Here is a 16,082-nt window from a genome sequence, read left to right as displayed (position 1 = left end):
TGTTATGTGTGATGATTGTGAGGCGCTATACAAATTTGACAGTCACAAGAAGGGACTTCAAATAGGCCTATGGCATGTCAAGGGAACTGAAGCCACCGGTTTAGATGAATTTAATGGAAACTGAAATCTGGACATTGACTAACCAGAATAAATCCTCTGATAACCCTAGTCCCGTACGAATCGACATCCTTGTGTTTTGAGAGAAACGTCTGAGTTTGACAGGTGTTGCTCGCGGTTTGAGCAAGAAAACAATAACTGATTCAATAAATTGAATGAAGTGCTGCGCATACCCTATACAGTATATGAAGGGACTACATGTATCAACTTCCACAGTGAATCCTTTCGTTTATACGTTTTTTGCAGTGGCATAAAGTACTTAAGTAAAAATACTTTAAAGTACTACTTAAGTAGTTTTTGGGGGTATTTGTACTTTACTTTACTATTTATATTTTTGACAACTATTACTTTTACTTCACTACATTCCTAAACAAAACAATGTACTTTTTACTCCTTACATTTTCTCTGGCACACAAAAGTACTTGTGGAAAATGGTCCAATTCACACACATTAAGAGAACATCCCCCGGTCATTCCTACTGCCTCGTATCTGGCAGACTCACTAAACACAAATGCTTCATTTGTAAATGATGTCTGAATGTTGGACTGTGCCCCTGGCTATCAGTATATTAAAATAGCAAGAAAATCGTTCCGTCCGGTTTGCTTAAAAACTTCTTAAGGATCCGCCCCTTTTTTTCAATTTTCGCCTAAAATGACATACCAAAATCTAACTGCCTGTAGCTCAGGCATTGAAGCAAGGATATGCATATTCTTGATACCATTTGAAAGGAGACACTTTGACGTTTGTGGAAATATTAAATTAATGCAGAAGAATATAACACATTAGATCTGGTAAAAGAAAATACAAAGAAAAAACAAACCGTTTTTGTAGTTTTTTGTACCATCATCTTTGAAATGCAAGAGAAAGGCCATAATGTATTATTCCAGCCCAGGCGTAATTTAGATTTTGGCCACTAGATAGCAGCAGTGTATGTGCAACGTTTTAGACTGATCCAATGAACCATTGCATTTCTGTTAGGACGTCTTCTACTGAGATCGCAATGATCATGATTACAGTTTCTCAGATTACAGATGACAGTTTCTCAGTTTACAAACTTGGGAACCAAGCTGGAGTTATCAATGTTGCCTATTATCGCCTGGACTTCTTGAAATATCTTCACGCCTTGTAAGAAGTTAAGGCCATAACCTTAATAATAATTCCTGTACAATGAAGCATTTATTGCAGTAAAATTATACGCCAAAAATAGCCTACCAAAATGTTGGAAATTATAAGCAGAAACATATCTAAAATAAGGCAACAAAAAAATTCTGTACAACCTATCAAAATGTTTGTTCTGCAGTCTGACTGTAGCCTAAAGAGCATGTTCTATATTTGCAGGTTAGGGTTGTGTGCAGGCCTCAGATATTCACTTTATCACATACAGTCGGGTGGTTGCGGATGGGTTATTAGCAATTGCGGGTGGGTGCGGGTGAACAAACAGCTGACCCGCGCACCACTACCCTGGTGGTTAGCCTCGTTATTGTTATTATTTTTTTAAACTTTAGTTTATTTAGTAAATATTTTGTTAACTCTATTTTCTTAAAATTGCATTGTTGGTTAAGGCCATGTAAGTAAGCATTTCACGGTAAGGTCTCCGGCGCATGTGACAAATATAAATTGATTAGATTTGAGCACTACAATATCAGTGTCACAACACACCAGCAGTAAGCTTTTCTAACAACTGAATTAATTAAATGCATCCAGGCTTTAAATGAGGATGAAAAAGATGCTGTTAATGTAGTGATGGTTACTGTTCTGGTTTGGAATGGTTTGTGGACTGCTTGATTTGGGGATGGTGAGTTAGTTGAGGATGTTGTTAATTACGCTATATATGGTCGGTTGGGATGCTGTTATGACGACTGGGCGTCCCTTTGCCTCCCCAGCCCCCTTTATATGAGCCCAGGCATAGGATGACAAAGGGAAGCCCATAGGTCACATGACAGGATGGACAAAGAAGGCACATCACCTTCCTGCTTCCTGTTGACTTCACAGTTGCCATTTGTGAGTGTAATCCCAGCCTGTGGGCTAGGGTTACGGCTTTGTCTGTTTGACTGGATGGTAAAAACAGGGGCTATATAAACTCTACAGTATCTAATGGATATTTAAAAAGTACAACACTGATGCAGTCAAAAGGTCAGGGTTGAATGCTCACAACATTTTCTATTTTTTTTATATACATATGAAACATTTGGACATTTATGTGTATACCAATAATACAGTATCACATTGCATAAGTGTTTGTAGTGTAACAGGACATGGTATGTGAAGTTATACACAGGGGAATGTATGGAGTCATTAGGCAAGGTGAGGGCACGAAGGAGTTTGGATGACTGACAGTACAAACAGACAGGGCCGGTTTCCAAAAAACGTTACATCCATGATGAACTTAGCCTTCAGAAACTTTCGGGAAACAGGCCCTGAGCGTTAGTGCAACATTATTAGAAAAGGCAGCCATTGTATCAGTTTACTCAAACAGGATAGGCCTACTGGGCACCAATTCCCTGTTATGGACAGAAATTACATGAAAAAAGGGGATGATGCAGTCATAAAATGTGATATAGCAGTCCTATTTCCATAAGGTATACTGTGCAAAATGGGAAATATTGCCTATAAATTCTTGCTTCAGTTTATTCATAAGCATAGAATACTTTTAGGCCGTAATTGTAAATAAGAATTTGTTCTTAATTGCCTAGTTAAAAAAAGGTTAAAAACTTGAATAGGGCCTCCCATGTGGCGCAGTGGTCAAAGGCACTGCATCGCAGTACTAGCTGTGCCACTAGATATTCTGGTTTTGAGTCCAGGCTCTGTCGCAGCCGGCCGCGACCGGGAGATCCATGGGGCGGTGCACAATTGCCCCAGCATTGTCCGGGTTAGGGGAGGGTTTGGCCGTCAGGGATGTTCTTGTCCCATCGCGCACTAGCGACTCCTGTGGCAGGCTGGGCGCAGTGCATGCTGACACGGTCGCCAGGTGTACTGTGTTTCCTCTGACACATTGGTGCAGCTGGCTTCTGGGTTAAGTGGGCATTGTGTCAAGAAGCAGTGCGGCTTGGTTGGGTTGTGTTTCGGAGGACGCACGGCTCTCGACCTTCGCCTCTCCCGAGTCCGTAAGGGAGTTGCAGCGATGAGACAAGACTGTAACTACCAATTGTATACCACGAAAAAGGGGGTAAAAAAAAACAAATAAATAATTAATAAGGCAATTTGTTGATAAAACTAGCAGACAGATATAATCAATTATAGCTGAAAGAAACAGTTTTCAGATGCAGGTTCATTCCTGGCTTTGCTCCATTTGAAATCATACAATTGAGAAGTCTATGTCAAGAGTGGAGGCAACGAGATGTGCACATAATTTATTTTATGTTCATGCAAATTAATTTGGCTATCAGGCTCCATGATACAGTGGAAATTGAAGTAGGATAAATGTGATGTGACCAGGTCCTCACACAGAGGGGCACACAATCCTTCTTCAGGAATAATACCGTTGTGCAATATATAACTAACACACAGATATATTCTGAGCATCTGAAATCATTCATTGTGCTCTCATCACCAGCAGTGGCTGTGGCTGTGTTGATTACATGCACAAGCTCTGCATCAGTAAAAAACCTTTCAGACCTATTTCTCTCTTAACACACACACACACACACACACACACACACATACACGCACACGCACACACACACACACACGTGCACACATACACACACACACGAGGGAGTGGAAGGGGAGGATTACTGGCTTCAGTTGAGGTGATGATGAGGTTGAGGGAAAAACCTCAGTGAGAGAGGGACAGTTTCAAAGCCTTTTGAGGAGAATCACCTTGGGCTAAATCTGACAGGCTACCTACCATTAACATGGAATATTGGCCAGGTTGTCTCTGTTAAAACAGAAATGTGAACTCAATTAACCTACCTGATAAAATGGTAGTACTTCGGGGGCCCAATTCAATCAGTTGGAGATAAAGGCACTGTTGGTTCACTCAGCATGTTTACAGGGGTGGTTTTGTGTCGATACACAATGACAACGAGGAACAGCTTGCTCACTGGACACCTCAGATAAAGTGTAAATATTCAGAGTAAACCCGCAGTATGTTTTGACTTCATTTGCAATCTAGCTGTTACATTGGGCCATTAAATAATGTTATGTTCATCATGATGCCATGATGTCACTGAAGATCTATGACCAAATGTCACTGTAAGAGCAATGGAGGTCTAGGATTGGACAGTCATTGGTTCTTAGCAGTGACCAACATCCAGCCGGTATATGACTTAAGGGATGTGAAGGGAAATACCTGCACAATATTTAATTAGCCACTCTCCCAGAAGTAAATACAGCAATGTTGGGAGGTTGTCATTTGAACAGTGTGCACTGTGCAGGTATTTCCTTTTCTTTTCACAGCCAGTCATTGGCTTTTGGTGTGATTGACAGTGGCGAGCTCCACTTACGTGTGTTGATCTTCTGCAGGGAGATGTGTTTCTCCAGCTGTCTGCGGAGTTTGACCTCAGCACCGTACTTCCCTGTGGTCCCATTATCGGCCAGGATGAAGTGGGAGTGCAGGCTGTTGAGCACGGTCAGCTTGCTCAGTGGGTTGGACATGGTCTGGTATGGTCGGACCACCTGTTGGACCACAACAAAGTTTTCATCAACATATTTTGTTTACTCAGCAGTTGAATATAATAAACTAGTGTTGGAGTCGTGGCCGCGCACGACTCCAACACCATCATTAAGTTTGCTGACGACACAACAGTGTCTGGCCTGATCACTGACAGCGATGAGGCAGCCCAAGAGGCTGAAAAGATTTGGCATGTGCCCTCAGATCCTCAAAAAGCTGCATCACCGCTAGGTATGGCTACTGATTTGGCATCCAACCACAGGGCGCGACAGAGGGTAGTGCTTACAGCCTAGTACATCACTGGGGCCGAGCTCCCTGCCATCCAGGACCTCTATATCAGGCGGTGTCAGAGGAAGGCCCTAAAGATTGTCAAAGACTCCAGCCACCAAAGTCCTGGACTGTTCTCTCTGCTACCGAACGGCAAGCAGTACTGATGCACCAAGTCTGCTGCTAGTATTTACTATCTATCCTGTTGCCTAGTCACTTTACCCCTACCTATATGTACATATCAACCTCAATTACCTCGTACTCCTGCACATCGACTCGGTACTGGTACCCTGTTGTCACATTCGCTGGAATAAATATCGGACCAAGGCGCAGCAAATGTTGAGTTCCACATATTTTATTAGAAAGTGAAACTAAGCAAAGACAAAAACAAATAAACAATAAACTAACAACGAACCGTGACTACAGAGTTGCTACATGCACTAACTCAAAACAATATCCCATAAACACAGGTGAGAAAAACAGCTCCTTAAATATGATCCCCAATTAGAGACAACGATTACCAGCTGCCTCTAATTGGGAATCATAAAGGGTTCTCCTATGGGGACAGCCGAAGAACCCTTTTGGAACCCTTTGTTCTAAAAGTGTATATAGCCAAGTTATTGTTACTCATTGTATATTTATTCCTCGTGTTAAATATTTCTCTCTGCATTGTTGGGAAGGGCCCGTAAGTAAGCATGTCGCTGTTGTTTACGAAGCATGTGACAAATACATTTGATTTGACTCACAAACACACACGCGCGCCCACACACACACTGTAACTTACGTCTTTTCCCACCAGGTCCTCCTGGTTCTCCACGATGCCCCAGGGGGCGATGCCAATAGTGCAGATCTTCCCCCGAGATTTAGAGGCATGGTCCTTTAGCGCATCACCCACATGCCGGATCACCCCTGAGTGTATGTTTGTGATGTGTGTGTGTGTGTGTGTGTGTGTGTGTGTGTGTGTGTGTGTGTGTGTGTGTGTGTGTGTGTGTGTGTGTGTGTGTGTGTGTGTGTGAGAGAGAGAGAGAGAGAGACAGAGAGAGAGAGAGAGAGAGAGAGAGAGAGAGAGAGAGAGAGAGAGAGAAAGTGTGTGAGGGAAAGTGTGTATGGGTGTGAGACGAGAGAGAATAGATTATGCAATTATGCATGTGAGTGAGAGTTGTACGTGTGTTTGAAAGAGAGATGAAGAAAGAGGGCCATTCTGTCAGGATTGATACATAGAGTAATCTTAGATAAATAATACACAGACTACGAAAACATAAAAACATTTACACCGCACCCAGAGACAGAGCGACAGAAAGGCATATCTCAGCCCCACCACCCTCTCTCAATCTCTCTCCCTCTCCCCCCAGTCACACCTGAGGGGAATCTCATTTCATCCCTCTACCTGACACTCACTGTCCACTTCATTTTGTCCCCAAAATCCTCCTCTCCGTCAATTATTCACCCTCCCATCTCCCCACCTCTTTTTCTGTCCTCTGCAGCTCTGATTTTTCACACCCACAACACAACACAAGAGCAGTGATAAACAGAAGCGTAGGGTTAATGGGTAACAACGTCACAGCACGTGGTTGTTATTAGCCCACTAAGTGGGCCTTTTTCATGCCTCCACCCACCCAGCCCACCTGTGTTGACCCCGCCGGTGAAGATCCAGGCTCCTGTTGTCATTGCAGCCTTGATGAGGCCCTTGCCAAAGACCTGTTTGAGTTTGGGCTGCAACTCAAAGTTCTGCAGGCCCCCATGCACCGAGATGAGCAGCTTGGGAAGGTCCAGCTGCCACTCCTTGGTCATCAGGTGCAGCAGGAGGTCTGGCTTGGTGTCGTAGGACACACGCACATACTGCAAATGATCATACAAATAACCAATAGCTGTCATTTGTTTGGTATAACATCAACGTGTAATATAGATTACAATGAGAGATATTGTGTTATCTGTCTATCCACCCTTTATGTGTTATATCATTCAACCCTAGGTATAAAGTGGTCACCATGGCTTTGTTGGAGTGGCCCCCTCCCTGGAACTCAATGGTTCCGAAGGCGTCGGTGGGGCTGAGCTGGGTGTGTTTGCTGATTGACCATTTCTCTGATAGGCTGTCATTCTTAGCCAGACGCTCCGTCTTGTCATTCTGACTGGAGGAGATGCCGGGGGGCAGGCCAACGTGCTGACCAATCAGACGGCCACAGCAGCACCTGGGGAGGCGCAAGAGAGGGGACAGGTAGTCAGAGGTGAGGTAAAACATTCTGAACGTTGCATCCTTCTGATCAGACACCAGATGTGCACTAGAGCTGGGAAGGAGGAAGTGACATGTCGGGCAGGTTCCCGTTCATCTACTGTGAGAGAATGGAGTTCAAAGGCTATTCACACAAACCCCATGCAGCCCACTCTCTCTGCTTTGTACAAATCTCTGATAAAGCCTCTGTAAATGTGCTAGAATTACGCTCATAATATCATAGCCATTAGACATACTAGTAGTCAATAGTCACATACATTGGACATAATGGAGTTGAAATGTGACAGGTCCAGACAGGAGTCCCTGAGGGCAGACAACTGGAATCTTTATTCTGAGATGATGTAAACACCGGCCTGAGATCAAAGAAAAAACACATTTCTCTTCACTTGCATGTTGTCGACCCAGTTTTTCCAGATGAGTAACTATTTGATCCTGGAGCCCCCTCATTTTCCCTCCAGATCTTTACTTATTCTGTGTTCACTGCTTCATTACATGTCATTTTTGAAAGCATCATTCTTGGTTTCTTTAATGCAGAAATATGTCTGTGACAGGTATTACGTTCTGCCAATACCATGCTTTATGTCAGTGTGATGTAGCTCCCTAGAAATGGAGTGATTTTGGTAATTCACAGCATTTTATTGTGTGTCTGTTATGCTTGTTCTGAATGTCCACTTATGCAGAACATATGGCAGATTCATTAAATATTCATATATTTAATAAGGTCCTTTAGAGATACCTCCTTTTTTTTAGAGAATGAAACATCTGCAGGGCTCCCTTGCTAAAATAAATGTAAAATAACATGTGAATGAGACTGTGTGTGTAGTGAAGTTTAGAATGTTTGGTGTTTTAGACATTACAGTTATATGCTTCCTTACCCTGGCAGTATTACATGGGCCAGGGGAGACTGTAATCCACAGTTCTGATGTCTTTAAACAGCTAACTTTAGCCACCTCTAGCTACAAATCAATTGGGGAGCTGGTGGCAACCATGTAATGTACATTGTTTGGGGGCTAATCACCTTTATGTTACTTCAAACAAAGTCTTTGAGTTGATTTGGCTAAGACATATTTAACATTGCTGCTAATTTTGAACACAGCTGCTTTGGATGTTGCTTCCACTATGCCTTGTGTGGTGTCCAGGAGATTGGGACTAACATACAATAGATGACCAAAAGTATGTGGACACCTGCTCGTCGAACATCTCATTCCAAAGTCATGAGCATTAATATGGAGTTGGTCCCTCCTTTGCTGCTATAACAGCCTCCACTCTTCTGGGAATGCTTTCCACTGGATGTTGGAACAGTTCTGTAAGGACTTGATTCCATTCAGCCACAAGAGCATTAGTGTGGTCGGGCACGGATGTTTGCCATATGGCCTGGCTCGCCATACTCAAAGGCTTTCCAATTCATCCCAAAGGGTTGAGGTCAGGGCTCTGTGCAGGCCAGTCAAGTTTTTCCACACCGTTCTCGACAAACCATTCCTGTATGGACCTTGCTTTGTGCAAGGGAGCATTGTCATGCCAAACTGTTGCCACGAAGTTGGAAGCACAGAATCGTCTAGAATGTCGATGTATGCTGTAGCATTATTATTTCCATTCACTGGAACTAGGGGGCCTATCCCGAACCATGAAAAACTGCCTCAGACCATTATTACTACACCACCAAACTTTACAGTTGGCACTATGCATAGGGGCAGGTAGCGTTCTCCTGGCATACGCCAAACCCAGATTTGTCCGTCGGACTGCCAGATGGTGAAGCGTGATTCATCACTCCAGAAAACGGATTTCCACTGATCCAGAGTCCAATGGTGATGAGCTTTACACCACTCCAGCCAACGCCTGGCATTGTGCATGGTTATCTTAGGTTTGTGTGCGGCTGCTCGGCAATGGAAACCAATTTCATGATGCCCCCGATGAACAGTTCTTGTGCTGACATTGCTTCCAGGGGCAGTTTGGAACTCGGTAGTGAGTGTTGCAATAAAGGACAGATGATTTTTAAGCACTATGCGCTTCATCACTCGGCGGTCCCGTTCTGTGAGCTTGTGTGGCCTACCACTTCTGGCTGAGCCATTGTTGCTCCTAGACGTTTCCAGTTCACAATAACAGCACTTACAGTTTGACGACAATTTGAGGAACTGACTTGTTGGAAAGTGGCGTCCTATGACGGTGCCACGTTGAATGTCACTGAGCTCTTCAGTAAGGCCACTCTATTGCCAATGTTTGTCTGGCTGTGTGCTCAATGTTAAACACATCAGCAACGGGAGTGGCTGAAATAGCCGTATACACTAATTTGAAGGGGTTACCACATACTTTTGTATATATAGTGTAAGACAGCAAAAATATGAATTTCCCAAATACATTGAACAACAAAGTTGTCTTTTAGTACTTTTCACATACCTATGGGGGTCTTTGGCACTCACTATGATATGAACACATTCTCTCTTGTTGAAGGCTCTCTCAATCCACGATTTCTGTGCCTGCGGAGAGAAGAGAAGATGCTCAGTCAGCTAGTTACTCAAACTCAGACCACAGGACTTAACTTAAGAGAGGTAGACGAGAGAATCACAGGCGGCACATCAGGAGGCATGCAGGCAGCTAGTACCCAGCTAAGCCCCAGTCTGGAGTCAGAGCCCAGTCGGCCCTGGGAAGATTTGAGGCCTTTCTCTACCAAACAACAACAACTATTCATTAGAATGGGAAGAAGGATTTTGTTTTTCTTACAGAGACCAATTCTCTTCAAGAACCAGGTAGTTAGCTCTTGCAGAATTTGAAGTGCATAGATACAAGCCACAGATTTCCTATCTGATATCGACTAGGCCTATTTAAGATGCATAATTTGAGGTCTTGAAAATGTTTAATTTTACTTTTATTTAACTAGGCAAGTCAGTTAAGAGCAAATTATAATTTTCAATGACGGCCTAGAAACAGCGGGTTAATTGCCTTGTTCAGGGGCAGAACGACAGATGTTTACCTTGTCAGCTCGGTAACCAAAGGTTGCTGCTGGATCGAATCCCCAAGCTGACAAGGTAGAAATCTGTTGTTCTGAACAAGGCAGTTAACCCACTTTTTCCCAGTAGGCCGTCATTGTAAGTAAGAATTTGTTCTTAACTGACTTGCCTAGTTAAATAAAGAAAAATAAAATAATTGTGTTGGAAATGACTATCAAAGATGTGCATGCAATCTCAACCATGCAAACTAACACACACTCAAATGCAAATATTTAATATACATTGAACAAAAATATAAACATAAACGCAATGTAAAGTGTTGGTCCCATGTTTAATAAGCTGAAATAAAAGATCCCAGAATGTTCCATAAGAACAAAAAGCGCATTTCTCTCAAATGTTGTGCACAAATTTGTTTACATCCCTGTTAATGAGTATTTCTCTTTTGCCAAGATAATTCATCCACCTGACAGGTGCGGCATATCAAGAAGCTGATTAAACAGCATGCTCATTACACAGGAGCACCTTGTGCTGGGGCAATACAAGGCCACTCTGAAATGTACAGTTTTGTCACAAAACACAATGCCACAGATGTCTCAAGTTTTGAGGGAGCGTACAATTGGAATGCTGACTGCACGAATGTCCATCAGCGCTGTTGCCAGATAATTGAATGCTCATTAATCTACTATAAGCCGCCTCCAACGTCATTTTGGAGATTTTGGCAGTACGTCCAATTGGCCTCACAACCACAGACCACGTGTAACCACACCAGCCCACCTCCACATCCTGCTTATTCACCTGCAGGATCGTCAGAGACCAGCTACCCGGACAGCTGATGAAACTGTGGGTTTAATTTCTGCAAAAACTGTCAGAAACTGTCTCAGGGAAGCTCATCTGTGTGCTCGTCATCCTTACCAGGGTCTTGATCTGTTTTCACTCACCTTTGGTGGCCACTGGCATGCTGGAGAAGTGTGCTCTTCACAGATGAATAGCGGTTTCAACTGTACCAGGCAGATGGCAGACATGTGGCGTCGTGTGGGCGAGTGGTTTGCTTATGTCAACATTGTGAATTGAGTGCCCCGTGGTGGCGGTGAGGTTATGGTATGAGCAAGCATAAGCTACGGCCAACGAACATAATTGCATTTTATCGATGGCAATTTGAATGCACGGAGACACCGTAATGAGATCCTGAAGCCCATTGTCATGCATTCATCCACCGACATCCCCTCATGTTTCAGCATGATAATGCACGGCCACATGACGCAAGGTTCTGTACACAATTCCTAGAAGCTGAAAATGTCCCAGTTCTTCCATGGCCTGCATACTCATCAGACATACCACCCATTGAAAATGGTTGTAATTCTCTGGATCGACCTGTACGACAGTGTGCTCCAGTTCCCGCCAATATCCAGCAACTTTGTACAGCCATTAAAGAGAAGTGGGACAACATTCTACAGACCACAATCAACAGCCTGATCAACTATACTTAGGAGATGTGTTTCACTGCATGAGGCAAATGGTGGTAACACCAGATACTGACTGGTTTTCTGATCCACACCCCTACCTTTTTTTAAGGTATCTGTGACCAACAGATGCATATCTGTATTCCCAGTCATGTGAAATGATAGATTAGGGTGTAATAAATGTATTTCAATTGACTGATTTCCTTATATGTACTGTAACTGAGTAAAACCGTTAAAATTGTTGCATGTTGCGTTTATATTTTTGTTCAGTATAGTTTACTTCCCCATTGAGATAAAGTGCAGAGAGTAAGAGGATGGTCTGTGCACCCTGGCAGTAAATTCTGTTTGAGTTTCTCAGAAATGTGAAATTCTTCATCCTGCTCCTGCGGAGTCCATGAATATGAAATATTTCCTCATTTCCATGGGATTACAGCACAACTGACAGCCAATGGAAACAAGTGTGTGTGTCGGGGCATGCGGCTGTCATGTCTACTGCAGGGTCTGAAGGAGAGAGTCAATTATACCCTGCTAGAGCCTGGTGAACAGAGCCTGGTGAACAGAGCCTGGTGAACAGAGCCTGGTGAACAGAACCTGGTGAACAGAGCCAGGTGAACAGAGCCTGGTGAACAGAGCCTGGTGAACAGAGCCTGGTGAACAGAGCCTGGTGAACAGAACCTGGTGAACAGAGCCAGGTGAACAGAGCCTGGTGAACAAAGCCTGGTGAACAGAGCCTGGTGAACAAAGCCTGGTGAACAGAGCCTGGTGAACAGAGCCTGGTGAACAGAGCCTGGTGAACAGAGCCTGGTGAACAGAGCCTGGTGAACAGAACCTGGTGAACAGAGCCAGGTGAACAGAGCCTGGTGAACAGAGCCTGGTGAACAGAGCCTGGTGAACAGAGCCTGGTGAACAGAGCCTGGTGAACAGAGCCAGGTGAACAGAGCCTGGTGAACAGAGCCTGGTGAACAGAGCCTGGTGAACAGAGCCTGGTGAACAGAGCCTGGACTCCAACAACACCGCTGGGGGGATATAATGTGAAAGCATTTTCTGTACAAAGATGCACATTGACCCCATCCACACAGGAAGTGTTAGTGGACATGAGGTGTTGTGAAGATGAGTATGATGGTAGGAGTGTCCGGAACACTCTGTCGCCTCCCGACAGCAGGACGGGACAGCTAAAAGACCCTGGAGGAGGGGAACCGAGCCTCCCAAACCCCACAGCAGCTGTGGCAGGAACACCACAAGGCAAAACAAAAGGAGGACTTTTCTCTGCTTTATTCCGGGAGAATTTGCGTCCCCTGTTCCCTGCCTGCTCTGCTTGTACAGGGCTTTTCCCCTCCGTCAGAAAAAGAACAACACACTGTCTCTCTGCCTGACTGGCCCTGTCCCCCCACGGCACGCCAAAACCCCCTCAGGCACCGACCTCCAACCCCCAGGCAGGCCTCCCTCCACACAGGCACACTTACCCTAACACCAGACTTCCCACGATTAACCATTACTCTGAACAAGTCAAGCCACGGGAAGGGGAGGGGTAGGGGGGCCACTTTACACAGGTCAATCTGACCGCGATGACTCAGCAAGCAGCCCCCCTCCCCTCCCCCGACAGGCTGCGACCAATGTATTCATACGCCGCTGCGCACAAGCACAAAGTAGATCTCTCCCTCCCGTGTTTTACTAAATTAGGCGTGACAGTGCTGGCATGAGCCTACTGGCGCTGCTCTCGTGTTCTCAGTAAAAAGAAGATAAGACCAGAAAACCACACAACACGGAAAACACAACACAACCTGTGCCAAAGCCTCAAACAACAGAAAACCACCCCTGGGGTAGAAAAGGAGACCCTCCACAATCTTCTTTGTGGTTCTCTCTCTGTGGCTCTCTCTATGTATCTCTCTCTCTCTTTGTGTGTCTCTCTCTCTCTATGTCTCTCTCTCTCTCTCTCTGTGTGTGTCTCTCTCTCTCTCTCTCTCTCTCTCGCTCTCTGTGTGTGTCTCTCTCTCTATGTATCTCTTTCTCTAGTATATTGAACATTCTGTCTCTCTCTGCTTTCTCTCTCTGTCTCCGTCTCACTGTTGTTTATGAGTTTTGACATGGTATGATGGGGTGGCCCAAACCCCATTGTGTAATTAAGATTTGTCTCTGGGGTGCATACCTGACATCTGCCAACTAGTGCCAAGGCATGGGAAAGACGGTGTGTGTGTGTGTGTGTGTGTGTGTGTGTGTGTGTGTGTGTGTGTGTGTGTGTGTGTGTGTGTGTGTGTGTGTGTGTGTGTGTGTGTGTGTGTAGTGTGTGTAGTGTGTGTGTGTGTGTGTGTGTTTGTTTGTGTGTGTCAGGCTGGCTGGTAGTGTCTTGGTTGTCTTGGTTGTGAGTAAGGGAAATCAGACAACCTGTCATGGGTCAAGACAACATTACAGACTCTATCTCTCTCTCCACCCCCTCTCCCCCTCTCTCTCTCCCTCTCCTTGTTTCTCCCTCTCTTTTTCATTACTAACACTAGCGGGGAGTCTGTTCAAACACCACATCAAATGAACAGCCAACTGTCTAACTGATCTGTTCCAAAATAAACAAACATTAACACATTGAGCAGGTATGCAACATGTTTTTCTTATTTGGTTGACATAGAATGCTATTTGTACTTAACTTCATGAAAATGAAAATAATAATAATAATAAAAAGAGAATTACGTCTGAACTCTGGAGAAATCTCACTGAAATTATGGATTTCTCTTCGTCTGTTTTCTTACTGTGCAAAAATATTCTCTATAACTGAATTGCTGTCAAACTAATTGGAGCGTTGGCGGAAGCACTGAGCCATAGGATTAGATTCTTAGCTACTTGTCTCAATTGCACTTCACACTTTTTAATTACCATGTATATCAAATAAAGTATCTTTAAACTTTTTTTTGTCTTTTCCATGACTTTTCCTTCATCTTAGAACAAATGCAAACAGTGGAAGATTCCAATTAACGTCAAACCACAATTTCCATTGTGCTTCTTTCGTGATATCCATACTAAAAGACACACTGCTTGCTTGGGTGAGCATCTTCTTTTAATTGACTATCCCAGTTAGGTGACTCATGACTGAAGAGGATACATGCGAAAACATTTCTGTGTCTTGAAAAGCATTGGGGAAAAAATTATGAAATAATTAACTTCAACCTTAATAGATGTGTGTTGAGCTTTTTATATTTTACACCATCACTGCTATGTCCTCATCAGAACCATTTACCACACACATTTACCCTTTAGCTTAGCATACAGGGAAACACATAAACATGTGGGCTCCAAGTGGCACAGTGGTCTAAGGCACTGAATCTCAGTGCAAGAGGGGTCATATAAGTCCCTGGTTTGAATCCAGGCTGTATCACATCCAGCCGTGATTGGGAGTCCCACAGGGCGACGCACGATTGGCCCAGTGTCGCTGGAGTAGGCCGTCATTGTAAATAAGAATTTGTTCTTAACTGTCTTGCCTAGTTAAATAAAGGGTCAAATTAAAAAAGATGTTCTGTGAAAATATTTGTTTCTAAATGATTTAACATTGAGTTATAGTCAGAACAGTATGTTTTTCATTTGAGAGGACTCCACTTTAAATCACAATAATATTCATTCATGCACTCTCCTGTGTCCACAACAGTCTTTAAAACTAAATTCTGTTCGTAGAAAGGTACATCAATTATTCAAAGGAAGGCAACTAGCAAACATCTCTTGAAAAAAATTAAAAATAATTTCCCAATGAATACAAATTGCAGCAATTCAACTGAATATAGAAACATTTCCGGGATACAGAGCAAAGACAATGGATCAAAGACAAATAGAACCTTCTGTTTAAATCATTTTCAGTTTCTTGCGGTAGTTAAGTCTAGGCTACATCAAAATAACATTCAATAAAAATCAGTACCACAGTGAGAATTCACAACAGTTTCTCCTCTCATGTCTCTGCGCAGAGAATGTGTTATTTCTGTGCTGTTCTCTATGAGACTACATCAGTGGTGAGAGATAAGCCTATTCAGACCCTCTTCGAAGAACATTTTAATTCAATAAAAAGCATTTCTTTGTTATTAGAATACGGTAAGTTTTGTCATCAGAACCTTCACTAGGGACTCTGTCGGACTAGAATAAAGTACATCAAAAACAATACACCTGAGCCAGACACTTACCTGAGTGTGTTGCTGTGCTGCATTGATGGGAGCGTCCTGTGAAAAGCAGGGCAAGTGCTGAGGGCATCTCTATATCTCTAAACCTCACACCCTCACTGGATCCTGACACCAGGCCTGCCCAGTCCACCCCGCAGCCTAAGGACATTAGGGCTAAACCAGAGCCACTGTGGCCCTATGAGCCCACTGGAATGTGTGTGTGTGTGTGTGTGTGTGTGTGTGTGTGTGTGTCTGTCTGGTGTTGTAGGGGGATTAGCCTGATCAGAAAGACCCCCGTATGTCCAATCACAAGCCCCCCCCCCC

The 16,082-nt window shown here is 43.9% G+C and overlaps 1 protein-coding gene across 3 annotated transcripts in view; it reads right to left on the bottom strand.

Annotated features, from left to right (window-relative positions):
• Nucleotides 1-16,082, bottom strand: part of LOC139410728 (transient receptor potential cation channel subfamily M member 3-like) — a 152,231-nt gene that overhangs the window by 78,533 nt on the left and 57,616 nt on the right. For all 3 annotated transcript variants that reach the window (XM_071156170.1, XM_071156171.1, XM_071156169.1), the window contains exons 2-6: nt 9,621-9,700; nt 6,984-7,185; nt 6,622-6,835; nt 5,781-5,905; nt 4,563-4,734 (exon numbers count right to left, since the gene is read on the bottom strand). In XM_071156170.1, coding sequence (XP_071012271.1) covers nt 4,563-4,734; nt 5,781-5,905; nt 6,622-6,835; nt 6,984-7,185; nt 9,621-9,700 — 793 coding nt within the window. The remainder of the gene's footprint in view (nt 1-4,562; nt 4,735-5,780; nt 5,906-6,621; nt 6,836-6,983; nt 7,186-9,620; nt 9,701-16,082) is intronic.

The sequence above is a fragment of the Oncorhynchus clarkii genome, chromosome 6, assembly GCF_045791955.1.
Source record: "Oncorhynchus clarkii lewisi isolate Uvic-CL-2024 chromosome 6, UVic_Ocla_1.0, whole genome shotgun sequence".
Lineage (NCBI taxonomy): Eukaryota > Metazoa > Chordata > Actinopteri > Salmoniformes > Salmonidae > Oncorhynchus > Oncorhynchus clarkii.
This window is presented reverse-complemented; position numbering and strand designations above follow the sequence as displayed.